Here is a 26,082-nt window from a genome sequence, read left to right on the forward strand (position 1 = left end):
AAAAATGCAGAAGTTAGGAGCCAATGACTGTTTTTCATATAATTCAAAATGGTGGGAGATCTAAAGGTCAGAGGTCAAAAGTCAGAGTGTGAAAGTTGTTCAGCATGAGGAGACGCATATGTGTATCCAAGTTTCATGGCTGTAGGTCAAACAGGGCATGAGTTGTACCTGTTCAAAGTTGGCATTTTTCAATTGAGTGCTATAGCGCCACCTTTTGACGAATGAGTGTGAGAATTATTTCTTGATCGTTTTTCATGACCATCTACCATATGGCCGAGTTTCGTAAAAAGCGACTGCACGGTTCAGCCAGAACTGCGAAAAGTGGCAGAAGTGACAGAATAATGCGAATAACAATACGTGTCCAGAGCAGAGCTCTGGCCCCGTAAATAGGGGTTAAAATGATGATGATGATGATGATGATGATGATGATGATGATGATGGTGATGATGACGATGATTATTATTATTAAAATAAAAGTATCTCTAAATTGTACTTAACACATTTAGTGCCAGAGGTTTATTTAAACAGGGTAAATCTAGTGATGGCATTATTACCGTTTACGCTGCGCTGTTTAGTGCTGTAGTCGCCACGACGAGGATGCGGATGTAAACAAAGGGTTTACATCCGCTATTATTATTGTTCCAGACTATTGCTGGAACAATAATATTTCTAACGCGATCCGCCATTGCAGAGTGATCGCCCATCGTAAACGTCTCGTTTCCACCACGGTAAAAAGATATGGAGATATGAAGCTTTTTCTCAAGGAGTTATAATGGGAGTGGACGGGAGGTAGTTTTTTTGGCACAGATCCACATCCTTCCTCTCCATTTAAGAGACTCATCATCCCAAAGTTGCGTTAGAGTGCCCCATGTGGGAAGAAAAAAAATCTCCTCACGAAGATCTCCGTTTATGGCACTCAACGAGTGTATTTTCAAATTTGCTAAATGCACTCAATATGTAAAGTACAGTATTTGAGTAAATGTACTTGAGTGAGTTTCCAGCCGTGTCAGTAGCAGCATAATCTCTCAAGAACAGATTCTGCTCTGCGGTGGAATCTGTCGGTAGCCGTGTTGACAACCCGTGCGCATTGGTTTCAAGTGGGTGTGCCTTCAGATCAGGAAGCAGGCCGCGCTTTACCCAATCAAATGTAGTGGGCGGGATTCACGTGTCCGTCCACCCTCCCCCCCTCGAAACTAACCAAAACTAATTTAACAACAGCGTCCTCGGAGCAGACAAAACCACGGAAAGATATTCACATTTTAACTTACTCTTTCATCATAGAAACAAGTGGGCTTGTAACCAAAACCATCCATGTTCTCTGGGAGAAGTGGTGTTAGTGTTCCGTGTAGAAATATTGTTAGTGGGAATGAAAACATAGTCGCACCAATCGGAAGTGATGCGCTGAAGGCAGACACAAACCCCGGTTTCCTTGCGCACTGGTGTTTCGTTTGCTTCCTGCCAGACCCAACAGACAATGCAAACAGCAGAGGTCGCTGTTTTTCATTTTCAGTTGGGTCTGGCTACGCGAGACTAGTAGCAGCGTTACATAGAATAGAGCAGAAAACCACTGAATGTGTTGTGATTGTATCCGTCATCCTTGAGCCTGTGGGAACCACCAGGTACCCTCATGCGTATTGTGTCTCCCTGCTCCATCTCTACTATCACTCCATTAGATATGTATTCAAAATAATCATGATTATTCTGTCCATAGTTATCAATGAGTAGCCGATTATTTTTATACAAGTGGATCGACATATGCTCTGATGATCCCCAGGTAGCTGCAGTGAATCTGAAGTAATAAACTCCTTTCACTGGAGTTCGGAAAGAACCTAGAAAATATATAAAAACACGCGCACACGCAAACATATGTGTGCACATGCACATGCACATGCACACGCACACGCACACGCACACGCACACACACACACACACACACACACACACGCGCGGATGGACGTAATCACTTAATGTAGAAATGGACGTAATCACTTAATGTAAAGCTAATTAACATAATCAACTTAATCACATAATGTAAGCTCAATAGCATAATTAATGCAATCACTTAATGTAATGCTCATTAACATAATTAACATAATCACCCAATATAATGCTCATTAAAATATAATTCAGATAATAACTTAATGTAAAGCTCATTAACACAATTAACATAATCACTTAATGTAAAGCTCATTAACATCATTTAATGTAATCACCTCAAGTAAAGCTCATTGAGATAATTAACATAATCACCTGTAGATGTATTGTAGGCGTTGCCGATGTTAGTGATGACATTCTTATAAACCAGAGTGGTAGCAGAACTAAATGGTCCAACGTATCCATCCTTACTCAACCCAGCAGAGAAGGCCACCTTTGGTTGGTCTGTCAACACAGGAGCATTATCACATTATTTATATTGTTATAAAAGCATATATTATACAATGAATTATCTAATTATTTGTATGATTATAAAGTTGTTGTCGGGCAGAAACATACCTCCATATGTTTTTTTAAAAGAGTGTTGCAAAAATTGTGAAAATAGCAGATCTACAAGCACAAAACGCATCGCAATGCGACACATTGTGATCTTTTAGATCGTCCATTTAGATCACTCGAAAAAACAATATTTGTGATTGATTTTTAAAATAATAATAAAAAAGGAATGATTGCTGTCAGGTTTCCACCTGACAGCAATAATAAGAGCATATATTTTACTATAATTAGATAATCATTTATATAATTATAAAAGCATTTATTATACCATTAATTATAACATTACTTATATTTAACATATTGTTGTTGTTGGGCAGAAAACCTTTCATCTCCACATTTAGACTTTATGATTTATTATATTAATGCCTTACTTCATCATACAAGAGTGTCAAAAGAAATAGTGAAAATAGCAGATCTATAAACTGTTATATGTCAAGGACCCCCAAATTGATATGCATTTGACTGTGGATCCCCATCTGAAAAGGCATTGTGCCAGGGACCCCCAGAAGAGAAGATTCGATCGATATTTTTCCAAAATGTTCAAAAATAGCAGATGTACAGTACAAGCTTGCAGCGCGTTACGACGTGACGCGTTGTAAGCTTGTAGATCTGCTATTTTTGAATAGCCAATGTAGAAATGGATAAAGGACCACCTGGAACCCCCTCAAGGACCCCTGAGGGTCCCCGGAACCCTCTTTGAGAACCACTGGAATATGTATATAGGTCCACTATTTGTGGAGTTTTGTTGTTTGTGGACTTTTGTTGTTGTTTTTGTTTATGCTTTTAATAAAAATAAAATAAAAATGTATTAATTATTTAATTCATTCATTCTATCATTAAATTATTCATAGTAATTTGAGAACAGTTTGTCCGGTTGTGTGTGTGTGAGTGGTCAAGGGAAAACAGTGGTTGCTATAGTCTAACAGATGGTTGCTAGGGTAAAACGGTTGTTGCTATGGTAAAACAGAGGGTTGCTATGGGTTACATATCTGTCCCTCCAGGCTATGGGATACATATCCATCGTCCCTCTGGGCTATGGGATACATATCTGTAGTCCCTCTGGGCTATGGGATACATATCTGGCCCTCTGGGCTATGGGACACATATACGTTCCATCGGGCTATGGGTTGGTTCCCACCAGACTATGGGTTACATCCTCCCGGGCTATAGGTTACGTCCCCCACAGGGCAGGGGTAGGCAACCTTAGGCGCGGGTGCCATCATTGCCATAGGGGAGGAGGATCACTGGCACACTGGTGAGAGTGAGAGGATTTGGGGAAAAGGAAGAGTTAGGGCTCTATTCTGACTGAAATTTGAACAAACCGCTAATTACGGATTGCGGACTAGGCAAGAGGCGTTGCCCCGCAAAATTTGGTATTCTGTGGTACTCCCCCCCCCCCCCCCCCCCCCGCAAAACACCTGCGCTACCCGTTACATTATGCATAGGTGTGGTTTGGGCGTTACAATGATAAAACCAATCACCGTGCCAGAAGCCATTGCCTTTAAGAGAAGACTGCGCTAGCCGTCATCCCCGATCCAAATATGCTCTAGCCTATCTCCCTGTCTGCACTGTTGCCTGGTCTGATTATTATAAGCCACATTGGGCTTGTTTTCCTTCTTTTTTATTTTATTTATCCAAATACATTTTTATATTAATTTGTAGCCTATTGTGTTAACAATAAGCGTGTCATATTAGTCAGATCCGGAATAGTATTATGAAACTTAAAGCCATTTAAAATATTTATACTATTGGTACACACCGGCTGCTCCCAAATAATTAATTACATCATGTTGCCACAACGCTCCTACAGGCACCGATGGACCTCCAGCTGGTCGACCACAGGGCTGGGCGGTGGTACACTGACATAGCACATGGGTATAATAAATGGGACAGTTTTAGGAAAGTATACAGTATGTACTCACTTTGGCTGTTATTGTTCTATTTCCACCATTCTAATGGATTCCAGGGGTGTGTAAACGGGAGGCATGCGTTAATCCGACAGACCTTTTCTCCGACTATGTGGCATCCGCGTGCGGTTAGGGTTAGGGTGCGGGTTTGGTTCGGGTTCACTGTTTAATGTCGGAGCACTGCGCTGTCGGAGGAATGCGCTGTCGGACTAACGTATTGCACCCGTGTAAACAGGGGTGTGAAGTTGCTCCATAGTTTCCTCTGAAGTGACGCAGTTAAAGTTAACTTATACATCCATATTGTCCCCGTTATCTTTCATCATCCACCTTTGTTCAGTAATCCCGAACAGAGCTACACTTTAAAGGGGCTACACCATGAATTTCATTTTTTTTTAGGTTTTTAGTATTTTTTGGGCTCCCCAGTGTCTCTTGTACCCAAAAAAATATTTTTTTTAAACATTCAGTCATTCATGCTCATTTCATGGATTTCCTGAATGGGCGTGTCTGAACAGGCCATTTCAGAATGGCTGTGCAAGTGATGTCACTTGCACGGATTTTGCATTGACGATGGCCAGACAGAATTGCTCAGTAGCTCCCCCCTGCCCAATAGGACGTTTTGGTATTGCAGCTGAAAAAGCTTGGAATGACATACAGTCAGATTGTGAGAAAAAATATCTGGATGTTTTTTAGGCTTACAACCTGTTTAAAACGTATTAGGGGGCAATATTTATATATAATATATTTTTTTTAAATTCATGGTGTAGCCCCTTTAAGTTTACATCAATCATAGCCTCTCAAACCCAGACACATTGCTGTGAACTGCAGTTTGGGTGGGTTCGGGTCAATCAAATACAATTATTAATTAATATCGGATAAACCGCGGGTGAAATATTGCGGTAAATAAATTAATGACATCTAATAGCCTATATCTATCCATAAAATAGCTAAATCTCTGCGTGCTTGTGTCTGTGTGAGTGTGTAGAGCAGTGTGCGATGCGATGACAAAATGCATTGATTTAGCCTATGGAATGTCGGTGCGTCTTTTTTCTTTTTTTTAAACCGGTGCTAGCAGTGTGCTCTGTATGTTGGATTCCGCATGTATGTTGGATGCAGTGGTGGAAAAAGTACTCAAATTCTTTACTTACAGTAAGTAAAAGTACCGATACTGCAATATAGAAATACTCTGTTACAAGTAAAAGTCCAGAATTCAAAATTTACTTGAGTAAAAGTACAAAAGTATTGGCATCAAAATGTACTTAAAGTATCAAAAGTAAAAGTACTAAAATATTTGAAAATAGCAGATCTACAAGCTCTCAACGCGTCGCGATGCGACCGTTGAGAGCTTGTAGATCGGCTATTTTCAAATAGCCTATGTATAAAATAGGGCTAAAGTGGTTAATGTATGTTTCATAATATAATCATTTATATTTGAAAAGTAACTAGTAACTAAAGTTTTCAAATAAATGTAGTGGAGTAAAAGTACAACATTTGCCTCTGAGATGTAGTGGAGTAGGCCTAGAAGTAAAAGTATTGGAAATTGGAAATACTCAAGTAAAGTACAAATACCTCAAAATTGTACTTAAGTACAGTACTTAATTAAATGTACTTAGTTACTTTCCACCACTGGTTGGATGCCTGTATGTTGGGATGCCGCACAGAATGTTCAGCGCAGCACCGGTTTAAAAAAAAGAAAAAAGACGTACTGACATTTCCATAGGCTAAATCAATGCATTTTGTGCTCGCATCGCACAACTAATACTAAAACTAACGGGGAATACCAGAAAATAATAATATTTTGACATATGGGAAAAACGGTTAGTGCGGATGCGGATATTTATATTGGATAATATAATTATTGCGGTTGGATAACGGGCGGATAATTAATTTGTACATTTGGATTCGGGTGACGTGAGAGGCCATCCGCGCATCTCTACTACCTACCCAAAATAACAGACATACAAGCTATCAACACGCTGCGTCATTTCGTGTCAACAGCTTACAGATCTGTTATTTTGGACAGCGTAAACAATGATGCGCGCGCGCCACGGAGTAGCCTAACACTAAACCAAAAATATTACATTACGTGGTCAACAACATAGACATGTAACTTGCTAGGAGCCTTTAATGTAGTGGTTCTCAACCTGTGGGTCGAGACCACAATGGAGCACCCAACGCCTGGTGAGCTTGTAGATCTGCTATTTTCACAATATTTATCTGTGGAACCGAGTCAAACAAAATGGGGGGGTCCCCAGTTCAAATATGGTTATTGGGGGGTCGATGGCCTGAAAAGATTGAGAACCTTTAACAGTAAACATGAACGTAGCGTTTACGTGGGGAATATCATAATAATATAATACTAGACCATACCCGGTCGACGCATCCGTGGGGGGATATGCGCACATGATCTGGCAACCCGGGAGGCAGTTCGTCCCATAGCTGGGCATCCCCGTAACCATGGCGACAGTGTTTTACACATAAACGCTAATAAGAAGCTGAGATTTGATGAAATTGAAAAACGGGCTTCACAGTTAAGTTCAGATGGTAATGGTCAATGGCTGTGTGCAAAATCAGAGCAATTGCTCCAGCCAGTGAGGAGAACCGGGTAGTGACACCACTACACTCACCACTACAGACGGACAGACAGAGGTTACTAGAATTATAGTAGGATATATAATATATAATATAATATTCACCCGCAGCATGGGTTTAACGAGACAGCAGCCAAAATGAAAATCACACTAGATGATCCGATCATCTTATAAAAAATGTAAGTGCTTAAGGTTTTATTCCAAACCCAACGGGACCCGACCCGGCCCGTCGGCACCAACTGGGCCGGGTCGACGTTTTTTTTAAATATTATTCTTACACAGCTGCTAAGCAGCTAATAATCACCATAGCGCAAAAGTAGGTCAAATCAATCGATCAGCCAGCTGTTTTCTGTCACTGCGCAGGACTCTTTAAAGTTTAACCAACATGACATATAGAATGGATCTTCAGACAAATTGGATTATTTCTTCAAATGACAAGAGCAGGCAGCGGGCAGTACGAGGTAACATTGAATGTGATTTCTCCATGCAACTCTTTCCCATCAAACAAAGTAATCCAAACTTATCTTACTTAACCATATTTTGTACTGCTTATTTTGCTTGTTAAAAGCATGATGTTATTAAGACATGACAGCAATATGGAAAAAAACGAAAATATCTCAATTTAAAATATATTTCATAGAATAACCAAATATAATTTTTTAAATGGTTATAGGGCCAGTGTATACATTTATATAGCCTATTTGCTCCATGCTGTTTTTTTTAAATAAAATGTAGACTGTTGGAATAGGGTAGAATGACTCCTGTTAACGAATTACCAAGATTTAATGAGAAAAAAGCCTTCTTTAGAAAATTGACTGACGGGCTGGTCTGGCCCTAATTTGTAAATTATTAGTCGAGCCAGGCTGAAATATTTAGGGGCTATGAAAGCTAGTTTGAAGTGCTCATGTGGCCTATAGTCGCTTCTTTTTGTTTTCATAGACCCGTGGTTGCTTATTTCTAGCCAAGGTTGGCAACACGGCTCATGGTCCAACGCACAAAGCCATTGCAGTGTCTGCGTGCACTTGGCGGGTGCTTTTAGAATCCACTATCACCCCCCCAAAGCCGTACCCATGTGTGTCTGCAGAATGGCAACGTGGGGGATATAGCAACAACATGCCCACGGGCACGCCCCCACGCGCAAATAACGGAGTCGGCATAATGGGGGGCGGGTAGCGCAGGTGCTAGAATAACATATTGGGGCAGCGCAGTGTTGTAGTGTTAGTGTTGTGCTCCTCAAGGAGGAAAAGGTAGGAAGAGTTAGTGTTGTGCTCCTCAAGGAGGAAAAGGTAGGAAGAGTTAGTGTTGTGCTCCTCAAAGGACTGTTTTTGTTTTGTTTTGGAAGAGATAGGCGACTTCATGCCTCCATTAGACTGTTCCAAAAGGGGTTAAAACGTGCAACTGGAATTACTATTCATTATACTTAAAATAACACAGATGACTAGTTTCAGATATTTTGGTTTTCTTTGTGTATCTGAGGACAACGGCAAAATGTAACGGTTTAATACCTGCATGCTGTCTCTTCAGTTCTTCGATTTGGTTTTCTTTTTCATCTATCCTCGTTTCTACGGTAGACAGCTTAGCAAGGTGGGCTGAAATCAACACAGTATTGTTTATTAGATCAATCATGAATACTCATGCAGTTTTGTTTGAGTGGGTAAGCTCAGACACATATAATGTACGTATAAAGTACATGTAAAGTTACATATAAAGTAAATGACATTATCTAAACTATCAAAAATCTATTCTCTGAGCTCAAATTAATTTGTATTAATAATAAAACAAGTAATTTTTACATTTTAAATTGTCATCTCCAAATTACCTTCACTTTCTTTCTTCAAGTCCTCCACATTGTTTTCACTCGCATTCAGTCTGGTGGCCATATCTGAAAAGAATATAACAGAGAAACTTAGTGAAAGTTAAAGATGAGAGTTAAACATGCCCCATTCACACATTAGAAGGACAATATCAGTCATCAGAACCAAAGACGGTATTTAAGATGATTCTATCATGTTTAGTGTGGAGTTTGAAGTTACAATGGGTTTGTAAAGGAAGGGTGCGTGTCTGATAAAATGTATATCAAATATCTAAATACTGAATCAAGCAACACAAAAGCCCAAGCAGGTGTTAAAATGACTCCAACCATGTTTGAAAGTGAAATATCCCTTTTATAAAGTTTGAACAATGACACAAATAACATTCTTCGTGTAATTGAGGACAACAGCAAATGTACCGGGTTAATACCTGCATGCTGTCTCTTCATTCCTTCGATTTCGATTTTATTTTCATCCAGCCTCGTTTCTACGGTGGACAGCTTAGAAAGGTGGGCTGAAATCAACACAGTATTGGTATTAGATCAATCATGAATACGCATGCAGTTTTGTTTGAGTGGGTAAGCTCAAACACATATATATATACAGTACATGTAAAGTTACATGCAAAGTAAATTACATTATCTAAACTATCAAAAATCTATTCTCTGAGCTCAAATGAATTTGTATTAATAATAAAACAAGTCATTTTTACATTTTATATTGTCATCTCCAAATTACCTTCACTTTCTTTCTTCAAGTCCTCCATATTGTTTTCACTAGCATTCAGTCTGGTGGCCATATCTGAAAAGAATATAGCAGAGAAACTTAGTGAAAGTTAAAGATGAGAGTTAAACATGCCCCCTTCACACATTAGAAGGACAATATCAGTCATCAGAACCAAAGACGGTATTTAAGATGATTCTATCATGTTTAATGTGGAGTTTGAAGTTACAATGGGTTTGTAAAGGAAGGGTGCGTGTCTGATACAATGTATATCAAATATCTAAATACTGAATCAAGCAACACAAAAGCCCAAGTAGGTGTTAAAATGACCCCAACCATGTTTGAAAGTGAAATATCTCTTTAATAAAGTTTGAACAATGACACAAATAACATTCTTTGTGTATCTGAGGACAACAGCAAATGTACCAGGTTAATACCTGCATGCTGTCTCTTCATTTCTTCGATTATGTTTTCTTTTTCATCCAGCCTCGTTTCTACGGTGGACAGTGTAAGATACTTATAAAGTGTGTAAAAGCACAGAGATCTACGAGCATGTTATATCAGCTTGTGTGTTTATTCAGACCGGCGCGGAACAGCAGGTACGGCAGGCACAGAGGGACAAACTAGACAGAGTGTACGGAAGCCCAGAATGCAAAGGCTAAGTCACAATACATTACATCTCCCTTCTTCAGCAAAGAAGGCTATTAATGCAAAGAGAACAATAGTGCAATAGTATTGTCGCAGGTTATAAACAGCTGTTTTTACCTGTAGCTTATGTTTACACAAATAATGAAATAATGCCTCTTGTTTTTTTTTAAACACAATAATAAATGCAAACATTCTGTCAGCCCCGTCAATGTCCTTGCTCAACAACATACACAACAATGTCTGTAAAGTGGAAGGAGAGGTTACCAGCACTATCACTTCCATCAGGCATCTTTACCATGCCTGTTTAATTTATCAAATTACAAGTTCAGTCTATCAGGGGGTTTCACAACTCTGCCCCGTCTGGTAGTATACAGTTCACCTGGCTGGCCTGGCTGGGCTCGTGCAGACCTCGGTGGCTCCCCATGTGGCGAAGGGTGCGGTTCTGGATGGTCTAGAGGTCGCATCGGTGTCGCCGGTACTGCATCAGGTGGTTCGGTCCAAGGCAGGTTGAGAGGCTCGTTGAACATGTCATGGCGTGACCGGTTGGCGGCTGGAGTGCTGGTGCGAAGGTGCTGACTGTTGCGGCGGAACTGCTTGCCTCCACTCTCCACAACATAAGATCGTGGATCGCTGTGCGGTTGAAGTATGACTCCAGGGGTCCATCTGCGGTGTCCAGGATACGGTGCCATCCGAACTTCGTCTCCAGGCTGCAGGGCAGTGCGGGGGTTAACCGCTCTCTTGCGGTCGTAGTAGAACTTCTGTGTGTCCTTAGTCTTGTCGAGCAGGCGCTTGACTTTAAGTGAGTCATAGGCCATGGGTGCGAGGAGCGCACGAGTAGCAGGCAGTTTGTTGCGAGGCCTTCTGCCCATGAGCAGTTGAGCTGGAGACAGGCCTACTGACTCTAGTGGAGTGGTTCTGTAATCTAGTAGTGCAAGGTGTTTGTCTGGTGCTTTACTCCAAAGTCTCTTGACTGTTTGCACTGCACGCTCTGCTTCACCATTAGAGTGTGGCGTGTGTGGTGATGATGTTTTGTGCAGTGTGCTATAACTCTTGCAGAACTCTTTGAATTCCTCTGACGAATATTGGGGTCCACCATCTGTTCGAAGAATGGATGGAATTCCGTGTCTGGCAAACTGAGCCTTCAGAGCCTCTATTGTAGCTCTGCTGCGCAGGTCTTTCAGCTCATCTACTTCGATGTACTTTGAGTAGTAATCCACTAGCAGTATGTAGTGTTTGCCTTCAAACTCAAACAGGTCCGAGGCCACCTCCTCGAATGGTAGCTCTGGTGTTTCCGTCGGTATGAGCGGCTCTCTGGGAAGTCTGTTTTGGACCTCAGCACACTTGCAGCAATTTCTGACCATGTTCTCAATTTCAGCACTCATGCCTGGCCAGTATAGGACTTCCCGAGCTCGCTGCTTGCTCTTCACTATTCCTAGATGAGACTGATGTATGAGCTTCAACATGTCTGCTTGCATGGTGCGAGGCACCACAATACGCAGGCCCTTGTACACTATGCCATCAGACACAGCTAGTTGGCTTCTTGAGTCCCAGTATGGTTGAACAAGAATCGGCACGTCTCTTCGGCTGTCTGGCCAGCCTAGTTGAATTGTCTGCTGGAGAAGGCTTAGCTCCTCTTTTGAGCATTCTTGTAACTCTGTATATTTCTGCTCGCTCACTGACACAAAGTTGAGCATGGAGACACACTCTAGGCTACCTGCCTCTGGTGTGCTGTCCTCCAGCTGTGCTCTGGACAAGGTGTCAGGCAGCTCCATGTCCTTTCCTCTTCTATACTTGACTGAGATATCATACCACTGTAGTCGCAGGCGCATTCTCTGGATGCGCATAGGAGTAGACAGCAGCGGCTTCCTGTAGATGTCCTCGAGCGGCTTGTGGTCATTGAATATTGTGACGTGTTTCCCAAATATGTAATGGTGAAACTTAATGCAGGCATGAACAATGGAGAGCATTTCCTTCTCAATTTGCGCATAGCGCGTCTCTGCATCGGTCAATGATCTGGACGAGAAGGCGACAGGCTGATCGTCCTGCAGTAACACTGCTCCCAGTCCCATGCTGCTGGCGTCACTGTATATCTCTACAGGCTTGGCTGTGTCATAGTACCTAAGCACCGGCGGGTGCGTACATAGCTGCTTGAGCTCGTCGAACGCTTGTTGTTGCGCTGGCTGCCATCTGAACTCGACGTCGCTCTTCAGGAGCTGTCGCAGTGGAGCGTCTACCTCACTTAAGTTTGGAATGAACTTTGACAGGTACGTTACAAAACCTAGGAAACGGCGGACACCGTCTTTGTCTGTCGGCGGTGGCATGCATCTAACTGCCTCAGTCTTTGCAGGGTCTGGCTTCAGACCGTCGGCTGTAATTAGGTGACCCACATATGGCACTGTTGACTTACGAATGTGACACTTGTCAGAGTTAAGCTTTAGATTGTAGCTTGTGGCTCTCTCGACTACTTTGCGGAGTATTGTATCGTGCTCTTCCATTGTGGGTGCTGCTATCAGAATGTCATCCATGACACCCGTGGCTCCATTGATTCCCTCTGGCATCTGGTCCATGATGCGCTGGAATATTTCAGGTGCACATTTAATCCCGAAGGGCAGTCTCAGCCATCTGAACCTCCCTATTGGAGTGTTGAAGGTTGTGAGAAAAGATGACACTTCATCCAGCTCTATCTGGAGGAAACCAGATTTAGCATCTAAGACTGAGAATATTTTTGCGCCTGGTATGGTGGAAATCACTTCTTCTATTGTGCGCATTGGGTGATGTTCCCTTTTGATCGCTTTGTTCAGGTCACTTGGATCTATGCATATTCTTATCTTTTCCTTTCGTGTGACAACTACCATAGAACTGACCCACTCTGTAGGCTGGTGCACCTTTGTGATGTGACCATCTTCCACCATCTCAGACAGTTTATCCAGTATCTTTTCTCTGAGTGCTGCCGGTTGCCGGCGTACTGGGTGCACAACACCCTTTGCATCTGGATCAATTTTAATTGTGTATTTGCCTGGCAAAGTCCCTGTAGTGCGTGTCAGCTCTGGAAATTCACTCAGGCCCACGGGTACATTTGGTTTCAGTGTGGTGTCATTAACAGTGCTCACCTTGTTAATTTCGACACCATCTTGCAGGGAATCCAGTCGAATAATTAGGCCTAAGGCCTCAGCTGTAGCGCCACTGAGCACATTCTCTTGAGCAATGTCCATTATCTCCAGCTCTGCTTTTGCTTCACGGTCTTTGTAACTGAGTGGAAGATCAACTGCAGCAACTGGTCTCAGCCTGTGGTTTGAATAGGAGCGCAGTATTCTGTTTGAGCGTTTTAGCTCGCCATGGTGCTCCAGTAGCTGGTAACTGTCTAGAGTCAGTGTGTTGCACTTTGCACCGGTATCTATTCTAAACTGCACCTTCTGAGACAGAACACAGATGTTTACCACCCATTTGTCATCTGCCACTATGGCTACCGGAACCTCCTCTTGCGTCAGGCTTATATTCAGTATTTCCTCATCTGGTGGGTCCTCTTCTGCTGACTCCACACTCACTGAGCTCATGCCACGGCTGCGACACACTGCTGCCCAGTGGTTTGATTTGTGACAATATGAACATGTGGAGCCCTGTGCTGGACATTTCCCTTGATTGTATGAATGCTGGGGGTGTTTTCCACATTTTGGGCATTTGGTTTGATTTCCTGCTGTCTGTCTCTGCTGAGTGGGTTTAGACTGTACATAGCTCTGTGGCTTTTTATTGTAGCCTGTGTACTGTGGCCTGTTGGACACTGTTGACACTTGTGAATCTTCCTCTCTGACAATCAGCATTTGTTTTTGTGACATTTCAAACTGTTGGGGAATCTCTATGGCTTTGGCCAGTGTCAGCTCCTCACCTTTATCTAACAGTCTCTCCTGGACTCGTTTTTCTCTTACTCCTGCTATTATAGCATCAATTAGCATGTCATCTGAGTCTGCAAACTCACAGTCCATCAGTAGTAGCTTCAAATCCTTTACAAAGTGATCAAAACCCTCCGTAGCACTTTGTTTCCTTTGCTTGAAACGATGCCTTGCTATTCTTTTATTCTTCCTCGGTCTTATGTAGTTGGCAAATTTATCCAAAACTTTGACTGGATCTTGTTTCTCACCGTCGGCCCAGTTTAACGTCCTGTAGATTTCTCTGCCTTGTTCGCCGATCCATGTTCCTAGCCAGCCAGCTCGTTGTTTAGCTTCTAGCTCAGAGAGAGGACCGTCGAAGACGAACTCAACGTGGCTGCGAAATCTCCCAAACTCTTGATATAGATCGGCAGCTTCCCAGTCAATCTTGGGGTGATCAAACGCTGCAGAAGCCATGGTTGCGCGGTGTGTTCTTGACACGTTTCTGACACCATGTAAGATACTTATAAAGTGTGTAAAAGCACAGAGATCTACGAGCATGTTATATCAGCTTGTGTGTTTATTCAGACCGGCGCGGAACAGCAGGTACGGCAGGCACAGAGGGACAAACTAGACAGAGTGTACGGAAGCCCAGAATGCAAAGGCTAAGTCACAATACATTACAGACAGCTTAGAAAGGTGGGCTGAAATCAACACAGTATTGGTATTAGATCAATCATGAATACTCATGCAGTTTTGTTTGAGTGGGTAAGCTCAGACACATATACATATAAAGTACATGTAAAGTTACATATACAGTAAATTACATTATCTAAACTATAAAAAATCTATTCTTTGAGCTCAAATTAATTTGTATTAATACTAAAACAAGTCATTTTAAATGTTTAAATTGTCATCTCCAAATTACCTTCACTTTCTTTCTTCAAGTCCTCCGCATTGTTTTCACTCGCATTCAGTCTGGTGGCCATATCTGAAAAGAATATAACAGAAAAACTTAGTGAAAGTTAAAGATGAGAGTTAAACATGCCCCTTCACACATTAGAAGGACAATATCAGTCACCAGAACCAAAGACGGTATTTAAGATGATTTTATCATGTTTAATGTGGAGTTTGAAGTTACAATGGGTTTGTAAAGGAGGGGTGCGTGTCTGATAAAATGTATATCAAATATCTAAATACTGAATCAAGCAACACAAATGCCCAAGTAGGTGTTAAAATGACCCCAACCATGTTTGAAAGAGAAATATCCCTTTAATAAAGTTTGAACAATGACACAAATAACATTCTTTGTGTATCTGAGGACAACAGCAAATGTACCGGGTTAATACCTGCATGCTGTTTCTTCATTCCTTCGATTTGTATTTCTTTTTCATCCAGCCTCGTTTCTACGGTGGACAGCTTAGAAAGGTGGGCTGAAATCAACACAGTATTGGTATTAGATCAATCATGAATACTCATGCAGTTTTGTTTGAGTGGGTAAGCTCAGACACATATACATATAAAGTACATGTAAAGTTACATATAAAGTAAATTACATTACCTAAACTATCAAAAATCTATTCTCTGAGCTCAAATTAATTTGTATTGATAATAAAACAAGCCATTTTTAAATTTTAAATTGTCATCTCCAAATTACCTTCACTTTCTTTCTTCAAGTCCTCCACATTGTTTTCTACGGTGGACAGCTTAGAAAGGTGGGCTGAAATCAACACAGTATTGGTATTAGATCAATCATGAATACTCATGCAGTGTTGTTTGAGTGGGTAAGCTCAGACACATATATATAAAGTACATGTAAAGTTACAAATAGTGTAAATTACATTATCTAAACTATCATAAATCTATCCTCTGAGCTCAAATTAATTTGCATTAATACTAAAACAAGTAATTTAAAAAAATGTTATTGTCATCTCCAAATTACCTTCACTTTCTTTCTTCAAGTCCTCCACACTGTTTTCACTAGCATTCAGTCTTCTGGCCATATCTGAAAAGAATATAACAGAGAAACTTAGTGAAAGTTAAAGATGAGAGTTAAACTTGCCCCCTTCACACATTAGAAGGACAATATCAGTCATCAGAACCAAAGACGGTATTTAAGATGATTCTATCATGTTTAATGTGGAGTTTGAAGTTACAATGGGTTTGTAAAGGAAGGGTGCGTGTCTGATAAAATGTATATCAAATATCTAAATACTGAATCAAGCAACACAAAAGCCCAAGCAGGTGTTAAAATGACCCCAACCAAGTTTGAAAGAGAAATATCCCTTTGATAAAGTTTGAACAATGACACAAATAACATTCTTTGTGTATCTGAGGACAACAGCAAATGTACCAGGTTAATACCTGCATGCTGTCTCTTCATTTCTTCGATTATGTTTTCTTTTTCATCCAGCCTCGTTTCTACGGTGGACAGCTTAGAAAGGTGGGCTGAAATCAACACAGTATTGGTATTAGATCAATCATGAATACTCATGCAGTTTTGTTTGAGTGGGTAAGCTCAGACACATATACATATACAGTACATGTAAAGTTACATATAAAGTAAATTACATTATCTAAACTATCAAAAATCTATTCTCTGAGCTCAAATTAATTTGTATTAATAATAAAACAAGTCATTTTAAATGTTTAAATTGTCATCTCCAAATTACCTTCACTTTCTTTCTTCAAGTCCTCCACATTGTTTTCACTAGCATTTAGTCTGGTGGCCATATCTGAAAAGAATATAACAGAGAAACTTAGTGAAAGTTAAAGATGAGAGTTAAACTTGCCCCCTTCACACATCAGAAGGACAATATCAGTCATCAGAACCAAAGACAGTATTTAAGATGATTCTATCATGTTTAAAGTGGAGTTTGAAGTTACAATGGGTTTGTAAAGGAGGGGTGCGTGTTTGATAAAATGTTTATCAAATATCTAAATACTGAATCAAGCAACACAAAAACCCAAGTAGGTGTTAAAATGACCCCAACCATGTTTGAAAGAGAAATATCCTTTCAATAAAGTTTGAACAATGACACAAATAACATTCTTTGTGTATCTGAGGACAACAGCAAATGTACCGGGTTAATACCTGCATGCTGTCTCTTCATTCCTTCGATATGTATTTCTTTTTCATCCAGCCTCGTTTCTACGGTGGACAGCTTAGAAAGGTGGGCTGAAATCAATACAGTATTGGTATTAGATCAATCATGAATACTCATGCAGTTTTGTTTGAGTGGGTAAGCTCAGACACATATACATATAAAGTACATGTAAAGTTACATATAAAGTAAATTACATTATCTAAACTATCAAAAATCTATTCTCTGAGCTCAAATGAATTTGTATTGATAATAAAACAAGCCATTTTTAAATTTTAAATTGTCATCTCCAAATTACCTTCACTTTCTTTCTTCAAGTCCTCCACATTGTTTTCTACGGTGGACAGCTTAGAAAGGTGGGCTGAAATCAACACAGTATTGGTATTAGATCAATCATGAATACTCATGCAGTGTTGTTTGAGTGGGTAAGCTCAGACACATATACATATAAAGTACATGTAAAGAAACATATAAAGTAAATTACATTATCTAAACTATCATAAATCTATCCTCTGAGCTCAAATTAATTTGCATTAATACTAAAACAAGTAATTTAAAAAAATGTTATTGTCATCTCCAAATTACCTTTACTTTCTTTCTTCAGGTCCTCCACATTGTTTTCACTAGCATTCAGTCTTGTGGCCATATCTGAAAAGAATATAACAGAGAAATTTAGTGAAAGTTAAAGATGAGAGTTAAACTTGCCCCCTTCACACATTAGAAGGACAATAAACAGTCATCAGAACCAAAGACGGTATTTAAGATGATTCTATCATGTTTAATGTGGAGTTTGAAGTTACAATGGGTTAGTAAAGGAAGGGTGGGTGTCTGATAAAACGTATATCAAATATCTAAATACTGAATCAAGCCACACAAAAGCCCAAGTAGGTGTTAAAATGACCCCAACCATGTTTGAAAGTGAAATATCCCTTTAATAAAGTTTGAACAATGACACAAATAACATTCTTCGTGTATCTGAGGACAACAGTCAAATGTACCGGGTTAATACCTGCATGCTGTCTCTTCATTCCTTCGATTTCAATTTCTTCTTCATCCAGCCTCGTTTCTACTGTGGACAGCTTAGAAAGGTGGACTGAAATCAACACATTATTAGTATTAGATCAATCACGAATACTCATGCAGTTTTGTTTGAGTGGGTAAGCTAAGACACATAATACATATAATGTAAAGTTACATATAAAGTAAATTACATTATCCAAAATATCAAAAATCTATTCTCTGAGCTCAAATTAATTTGTATTAATAATGAAACAAGTCATTTTTACATTTTAAATTGTCATCTCCAAATTACCTTCACTTTCTTTCTTCAAGTCCTCCACATTGTTTTCACTAGCATTTAGTCTGGTGGCCATATCTGAAAAGAATATAACAGAGAAACTTAGTGAAAGTTAAAGATGAGAGTTAAACTTGCCCCCTTCACACATCAGAAGGACAATATCAGTCATCAGAACCAAAGACAGTATTTAAGATGATTCTATCATGTTTAAAGTGGAGTTTGAAGTTACAATGGGTTTGTAAAGGAGGGGTGCGTGTTTGATAAAATGTTTATCAAATATCTAAATACTGAATCAAGCAACACAAAAACCCAAGTAGGTGTTAAAATGACCCCAACCATGTTTGAAAGAGAAATATCCTTTCAATAAAGTTTGAACAATGACACAAATAACATTCTTTGTGTATCTGAGGACAACAGCAAATGTACCGGGTTAATACCTGCATGCTGTCTCTTCATTCCTTCGATATGTATTTCTTTTTCATCCAGCCTCGTTTCTACGGTGGACAGCTTAGAAAGGTGGGCTGAAATCAATACAGTATTGGTATTAGATCAATCATGAATACTCATGCAGTTTTGTTTGAGTGGGTAAGCTCAGACACATATACATATAAAGTACATGTAAAGTTACATATAAAGTAAATTACATTATCTAAACTATCAAAAATCTATTCTCTGAGCTCAAATGAATTTGTATTGATAATAAAACAAGCCATTTTTAAATTTTAAATTGTCATCTCCAAATTACCTTCACTTTCTTTCTTCAAGTCCTCCACATTGTTTTCTACGGTGGACAGCTTAGAAAGGTGGGCTGAAATCAACACAGTATTGGTATTAGATCAATCATGAATACTCATGCAGTGTTGTTTGAGTGGGTAAGCTCAGACACATATACATATAAAGTACATGTAAAGAAACATATAAAGTAAATTACATTATCTAAACTATCATAAATCTATCCTCTGAGCTCAAATTAATTTGCATTAATACTAAAACAAGTAATTTAAAAAAATGTTATTGTCATCTCCAAATTACCTTTACTTTCTTTCTTCAGGTCCTCCACATTGTTTTCACTAGCATTCAGTCTTGTGGCCATATCTGAAAAGAATATAACAGAGAAATTTAGTGAAAGTTAAAGATGAGAGTTAAACTTGCCCCCTTCACACATTAGAAGGACAATAAACAGTCATCAGAACCAAAGACGGTATTTAAGATGATTCTATCATGTTTAATGTGGAGTTTGAAGTTACAATGGGTTAGTAAAGGAAGGGTGGGTGTCTGATAAAACGTATATCAAATATCTAAATACTGAATCAAGCCACACAAAAGCCCAAGTAGGTGTTAAAATGACCCCAACCATGTTTGAAAGTGAAATATCCCTTTAATAAAGTTTGAACAATGACACAAATAACATTCTTCGTGTATCTGAGGACAACAGTCAAATGTACCGGGTTAATACCTGCATGCTGTCTCTTCATTCCTTCGATTTCAATTTCTTCTTCATCCAGCCTCGTTTCTACTGTGGACAGCTTAGAAAGGTGGACTGAAATCAACACATTATTAGTATTAGATCAATCACGAATACTCATGCAGTTTTGTTTGAGTGGGTAAGCTAAGACACATAATACATATAATGTAAAGTTACATATAAAGTAAATTACATTATCCAAAATATCAAAAATCTATTCTCTGAGCTCAAATTAATTTGTATTAATAATGAAACAAGTCATTTTTACATTTTAAATTGTCATCTCCAAATTACCTTCACTTTCTTTCTTCAAGTCCTCCACATTGTTTTCACTCGCATTCAGTCTGGTGGCCATATCTGAAAAGAATATAACAGAGAAACTTAGTGAAAGTTAAAGATGAGAGTTAAACATGCCCCCTTCACACATTAGAAGGACAATATCAGTAATCAGAACCAAAGACGGTATTTAAGATGATTCTATCATGTTTAATGTGGAGTTTGAAGTTACAATGGGTTAGTAAAGGAAGGGTGCGTCTGATAAAATGTATATTAAATATCTAAATACTGAATCAAGCCACACAAAAGCCCAAGTAGGTGTTAAAATGACCCCAACCATGTTTGAAAGTGAAATATCCCTTTAATAAAGTTTGAACAATGACACAAATAACATTCTTCGTGTATCTGAGGACAACAGCAAATGTACCGGGTTAATACCTGCATGCTGTCTCTTCATTTCTTCGATTATGTTTTCTTTTTCATCCAGCCTCGTTTCTACGGTGGACAGCTTAGAAAGGTGGGCTGAAATCAACACAGTATTGGTATTAGATCAATCATGATTTCTCATGCAGTTTTGTTTGAGTGGGTAAGCTCAGACACATAATACATATAAAGTATATGTAAAGTTACATATAAAGTAAATTACATTATCTAAACTATCAAAAATCTATTCTCTGAGCTCAAATTAATTTGTGTTAATAATAAAACAAGTCATTTTTACATTTTAAATTGTCATCTCCAAATTACCTTCACTTTCTTTCTTCAAGTCCTCCACATTGTTTTCACTCGCATTCAGTCTGGTGGCCATATCTGAAAAGAATATAACAGAGAAACTTAGTGAAAGTTAAAGATGAGAGTTAAACATGCCCCTTCACACATTAGAAGGACAATATCAGTCATCAGAACCAATGACGGTATTTAAGATGATTCTATCATGTTTAATGTGGAGTTTGAAGTTACAATGGGTTTGTAAAGGAAGGGTGCGTGTCTGATAAAATGTATATCAAATATCTAAATACTGAATCAAGCCAAACAAAAGCCCAAGTAGGTGTTAAAATGACCCCAACCATGTTTGAAAGTGAAATATCCCTTTAATAAAGTTTGAACAATGACACAAATAACATTCTTTGTGTATCTGAGGACAACAGCAAATATACCGGGTTAATACCTGCATGCTGTGTCTTCAGTTCTTCGATTTGGATTTCTTTTTCATCCTGCCTCGTTTCTACGGTGGACAGCTTAGAAAGGTGGGCTGAAATCAACACAGCATTGGTATTATATCAATCATTAATACTCATGCAGTTTTGTTTGAATGGGTAAGCTCAGACATAATACATATAATGTAATGTTACATATAAAGTAAATTACATTATCTAAACTATCAAAAATCTATTCTCTGAGCTCAAATTAATTTGTATTAATAATAAAACAAGTCATTTTTAAATTCTAAATTGTCATTTCCAAATGACCTTCACTTTCTTTCTTCAAGTCCTCCACATTGTTTTCACTCGCATTCAGTCTGGTGGCCATATCTGAAAAGAATAGAACAGAGAAACTTAGTGAAAGTTGAAGATGAGAGTTAAACATTTCCCCTTTACACATTAGAAGGACGATATCAGTCGTCACTGTCAGAACCAAAGACGGTATTTAAGATGAATCTATCATGGTTAAAGTGGAGTTTGAAGTTGCAATGGGTTTTTTAAAGGAAGGGTGCGTGTCTGATAAAATGAATATAAAATATCTAAATACTGAATCAAGCAACACAAAAGCCGAAGTAGGTGTTAAAATAGCCTGCCCCAGCATGTCTGATATCTGGCATAAAGGGGCGGATTCAAAATCTACGGCAAAAACATCCGTGGGCTCCTATTGGTTCACCGATCTGTGCACCCTCCCCCACCCCGCGCCCTTCCTCCTCCCCCAATGTGCAGAATTGAGAGCCCTGACGTCACAACATTTGGAGCGACGCCCACAGCACTCTGCTTGGTTTGGGAAATGAAAGGTTGACTCCCACTTCCTATGCCAGAAACATCAACAGCTTGGTCCAGGCTATCTGTTTGAGCAAAAATAAAAACCTGGAGATCGAGGCTAGTGTTAAAATGACCCCAAACATTATTGAAAGTGAAATATCACTTTAATAAAGTTTGAACAATGACATAATAGCTAAGTTAGTCAGACCAATGTGTGCAACTCACACACTGCAACAGTGTGAGTGTGTGAAGTTTTGAGAAGAGCAACAACCCATCAGGCTCATGTTCAGTGAGTTAGTGTTAAGAGTGTTGATAGAGTTAAGTATTTATACAATAGTTAAGTATTGTTACTGTTATGATTGTGTCAGGAGTATTGTTAGGATCAGGGGTGCACATAACTTTTTAGGTCTAGTACTCAGAAGAGCACCTGGAGATGTGACTTGGTGCGCAACAAATAAATGGTCCCGTCCCGTTTTGTCAACGGGGGGTTGGCTGCAGCTGCGCGAGAAAAAAAAAGAAAAAGAGGACGCTCTGCTTGCAAATTCCGCTGATTTTCGCCGTTTCTTTTTCTCTCACATCGTTTGGTGAAGCCCCCAAGGTTGGTGCCCTGTGCTGCGCTGCTTTTATCCGCCAGATTGGGACGTTCACGGCATATTTTGCACCATCACGGTGCGTTCATCATCGGTGACGAGTGCCTCTAAACAGCCGATGCTGGCTGCGTGCACGCAGCGAGGCGATGCGAGACACTCACACAATCACGTGCAGCATGCGTCCTCGATCTCCAGGCTTTTATTTTTTAGTTTTGCTAAAAAATAAAAGCTTGGAAATTCCTGTCCCAGCTGTTGGTACGCAAAAGCGCCTCACGTCGTCTGATGTGGTGCTCATTTTTTTATTTTGGGTGCGCATGCGCACCTGCGCACCAGTTATGTGCACCCCTGGTTAGGATTGTGTTAAGAGTGTTTATAGTGTTAAGTATTATTGTCTCCGCCAGGCCGTAGGCATGGGGAGACTATGTTTGGCACCCTGTCTGTCTGTCCGTCCGTCCGTGTGTGTGTGTGTGTGTGTGTGTGTGTGTGTGTGTGTGTGTGTGTGTGTGTGTGTGTGTGTCCGTCTGTGGACAGCTAATCTCCGGCACCGTTGGCTTCCCACATTTTTCACATGGGCCTGTTATAGCGCCACCAGGCGTCAGTGTTTTGCAAAACCTTTTTTTTTACATTAATCCTACAGATTTTGTCCAAACATCACGCAAATCGGTACACAGTATCTCTATAGTCATTAAACGAAACTAGAAACGATATAGTCATGAACAAACATTATTTCTGAACATTTTTCTTTTTCCGTTTGTATCTGAGGACAACAGCAAATGTACCGGGTCAATACCTGCATGCTGTCTCTTCAGTTCTTCTATTTGGTTTTCTTTTTCATCCAGCCTCGTTTCTACAGTGGACAGCTTAGCAAGCTGGGCTGAAATCAACAGTATTGCTATTAGATCAATCATCATGAATACTCATGCAGTTTTGTTTGAGTGGGTAAGCTTTACATATAAAGTAAATTACATTATCTAAACTATCAAAAATGTATTCTCTGAGCTCAAATTAATTTGTATTAAAGGTAGGGTAAGTTATTTATTTTTGTTTAATTAAGTGTTAAATAGCTCTATATTTTGATAGCACTCATTGATATAGATTGTTTGTTCAGTAAAAGGAGTCTCCCATGTCTCTCCAGCTTTTTATTAAACAGAAAATGCATTTTCAGAGCTCTCTCCTGATTGGCTTAAATGTTGTCACCTACCTGAAAATGTACTATATTCTGTTTACAAAAGAGCTGGAGAGACCCCTGTGACCGAACAAACAATCTGTAGCAATGATTACTATCAGAATATAGTACTTCAACCAAAAAAGAAAAGAAAAGAAAATATCACTTACCCTACCTTTAACATTAAAACAAGTCATTTTTAAATGTTGTCATCTCCAAATTACCTTCACTTTCTTTCTTCGAGTCACCCTCATTGTTTTCACTAGCATTCAGTCTGCCGGCCATATCTGAAAAAAATATAACAGAGAAAGTTAAATATTCCCTAAACCCCTACAATGTGTTTCCCCACTGTAGACCAGGTATATGTAAAATGTATAGTTAACTGTTAATAAGTGTACAATGAAGGATTTCTTAACCTTAATAAGGCAGTGTTTCCATTTGAGACCATGCAGGTAGATGCAAAAAGCATAGTTAACAGGTTTCCAGAAGCTAGCATACCGCTTTCCTGTACTGGTTTGTTCTCCCAGCTTAGTATGATTGGCTCGGCTGCAGTCAATCAAATGAACCAATTAAATCAGCCAATAAAATGAAGCTATAAACAAATTGACCGTAATAGCAAACTTGTTGAAAAATGTTAATAAGTGAATAGTTAACCGCTAATAAATGCATAATGAAATATGTTTAATGTTATTAAATCGACAATTCAGCTTAAAGGGGCTACACCATGAATTAAAAAAAAATATATTATATATAAATATTGCCCCCTAATACGTTTTAAACAGGTTGTAAGCCTAAAAAACATCCAGATATTTTTTCTCACAATCTGACTGTCTGTCATTCCAAGCTTTTTCAGCTGCAATACCAAAACGTCCTATTGGGAAGGGGGGAGCTACTGAGCAATTCTGTCTGGCCATCATCAATGCAAAATCAGGGCAAGTGACATCACTTGCCCTGCCATTCTGAAATGGCCTGTTCAGACACGCCCATTCAGGAAATCCATGAAATGAGCATCAATGACTGAATGTTATAAAAAAAAAATTTTTTGGGTACAAGAGACACTGGGGAGCCCAAAAAATACTAAAAACCAAAAAAAAAAAAGAAATTCATGGTGTAGCCCCTTTAAAAGGATACTTGACTTTCAAACATATTTAAGGTCATTTTAACGTCTACTCTGGCTTTTGAGATTACCCCAGACAGTTTTTAAGTTGCTTTTATTCAGTATATAGATAGATTTGATATTCATTTTACCAGACAGACGCACCTCCTGTATAATAAACCCTTTGTAACTTCAAACTCCATTTTAACCATGATGGATTCATGCGTGAGCGGGCTGTGTTTTTTCAATAACCTTTTTTCCCCTTTTTAGAAAAAAAATATATGTATTTTTGAAAATGAAAACAATTAAACGAAAATAAAATAAAAAATAAAAAGTGCAATGAATCTGGTGAGCTTAAAGGACGACTTCACTCATTTTCAGCCTTTCTTCATATACAGTAAGTGGTCCTCACTAATGCTCATTATAAGATGGCACCAAAGTTAGCATGCTATAATGGATGCCATTGTTCTCACGTTAATAAAAATCTAAATAAAACACTTTGAAATCTTGTTTGGGAAAAAAAAATGTCCCTGGTTGGCGGGTTTATTAATTGTACACAGCTGTCCTATGAGTAGAAAAACAAACTAAAAAAAAATCCATGAGCATTAGAGAGGACCAATTATATGAAGATAGGCTGAAAATGGGTGAAGTTGTCCTTTAAGTTATTAAGAATTACTTCTAAGTTATAATACCTGCATTGTGTCTCTCAGTGGCGTTGAGCCTCATTTCCAGGGTGGACAGCTGACTAAGGAGGGCTGAAATCATCCCAGTATTAGCATTAAATCAATCATAAATACTCATGCAGTTTACATTTAAACATAACATTTGAGTGGTTAATTTATTTGACCAAATCTTTAAGCTTCACTTTGTCAATTATGTGGATCAAATATAATTTTCATTTTCAAAACATTATCTATTTTGAATATAATATATATGTTGAAATTACCTTCCTCCATCTTGGCGCTCGCCTTGACAGACACTGCAGAGAAATGTCACAGAAAAAGTACAAGTTGAACTATACAATCTTAGCCTGGCTCCAGCCTCTGCAACTATACAAAGAACAATGATGTGTTCTGTATGGACACCTCAGTA

At 39.2% G+C, this 26,082-nt stretch overlaps 3 protein-coding genes and 1 long non-coding RNA gene across 4 annotated transcripts in view; all 4 read right to left on the reverse strand.

The window, feature by feature from the left end:
• Positions 1 to 26,082, reverse strand: part of LOC311047055 (uncharacterized protein) — a gene marked incomplete at its 3' end in the record, with an annotated part of 136,933 nt that overhangs the window by 106,536 nt on the left and 4,315 nt on the right. Inside the window, exons 3-4 of the mRNA XM_084059638.1 lie at positions 25,937 to 25,969; positions 25,683 to 25,745 (exon numbers count right to left, since the gene is read on the reverse strand). Of these exons, the coding sequence (XP_083915764.1) occupies positions 25,683 to 25,745; positions 25,937 to 25,969 (96 nt within the window). The remainder of the gene's footprint in view (positions 1 to 25,682; positions 25,746 to 25,936; positions 25,970 to 26,082) is intronic.
• LOC311047902 (uncharacterized protein) lies at positions 1,537 to 17,143 on the reverse strand (the record flags this gene model as incomplete). The annotated part of the gene is made up of 12 exons (XM_084060851.1): positions 1,537 to 1,829; positions 2,251 to 2,379; positions 8,491 to 8,574; positions 8,805 to 8,867; positions 9,227 to 9,310; positions 14,959 to 15,021; positions 15,380 to 15,463; positions 15,688 to 15,750; positions 15,973 to 16,035; positions 16,395 to 16,478; positions 16,703 to 16,765; positions 17,125 to 17,143. The coding sequence occupies 12 exons, from the start codon at positions 17,141 to 17,143 to the stop codon at positions 1,543 to 1,545; spliced, it is 1,086 nt and encodes a 361-aa protein (XP_083916977.1). The 3' UTR covers positions 1,537 to 1,542.
• LOC311047484 lies at positions 17,159 to 18,512 on the reverse strand. Its single transcript, XR_014601002.1, has 3 exons — positions 18,447 to 18,512; positions 17,433 to 17,495; positions 17,159 to 17,208 (listed from the first exon to the last, which is right to left on the reverse strand). It is a non-coding gene; the product is annotated as an uncharacterized lncRNA (long non-coding RNA).
• Positions 18,544 to 23,569, reverse strand: LOC311047903 (uncharacterized protein; the record flags this gene model as incomplete). The annotated part of the gene is made up of 9 exons (XM_084060852.1): positions 23,520 to 23,569; positions 21,642 to 21,704; positions 21,341 to 21,424; positions 20,920 to 20,982; positions 20,611 to 20,694; positions 20,191 to 20,253; positions 19,177 to 19,239; positions 18,869 to 18,952; positions 18,544 to 18,569 (listed from the first exon to the last, which is right to left on the reverse strand). The coding sequence occupies exons 2-9, from the start codon at positions 21,700 to 21,702 to the stop codon at positions 18,544 to 18,546; spliced, it is 528 nt and encodes a 175-aa protein (XP_083916978.1). The 5' UTR covers positions 21,703 to 21,704; positions 23,520 to 23,569.

The sequence above is a fragment of the Gymnoscopelus microlampas genome (assembly GCF_963454915.1).
Source record: "Gymnoscopelus microlampas genome assembly, chromosome: 6".
Lineage (NCBI taxonomy): Eukaryota > Metazoa > Chordata > Actinopteri > Myctophiformes > Myctophidae > Gymnoscopelus > Gymnoscopelus microlampas.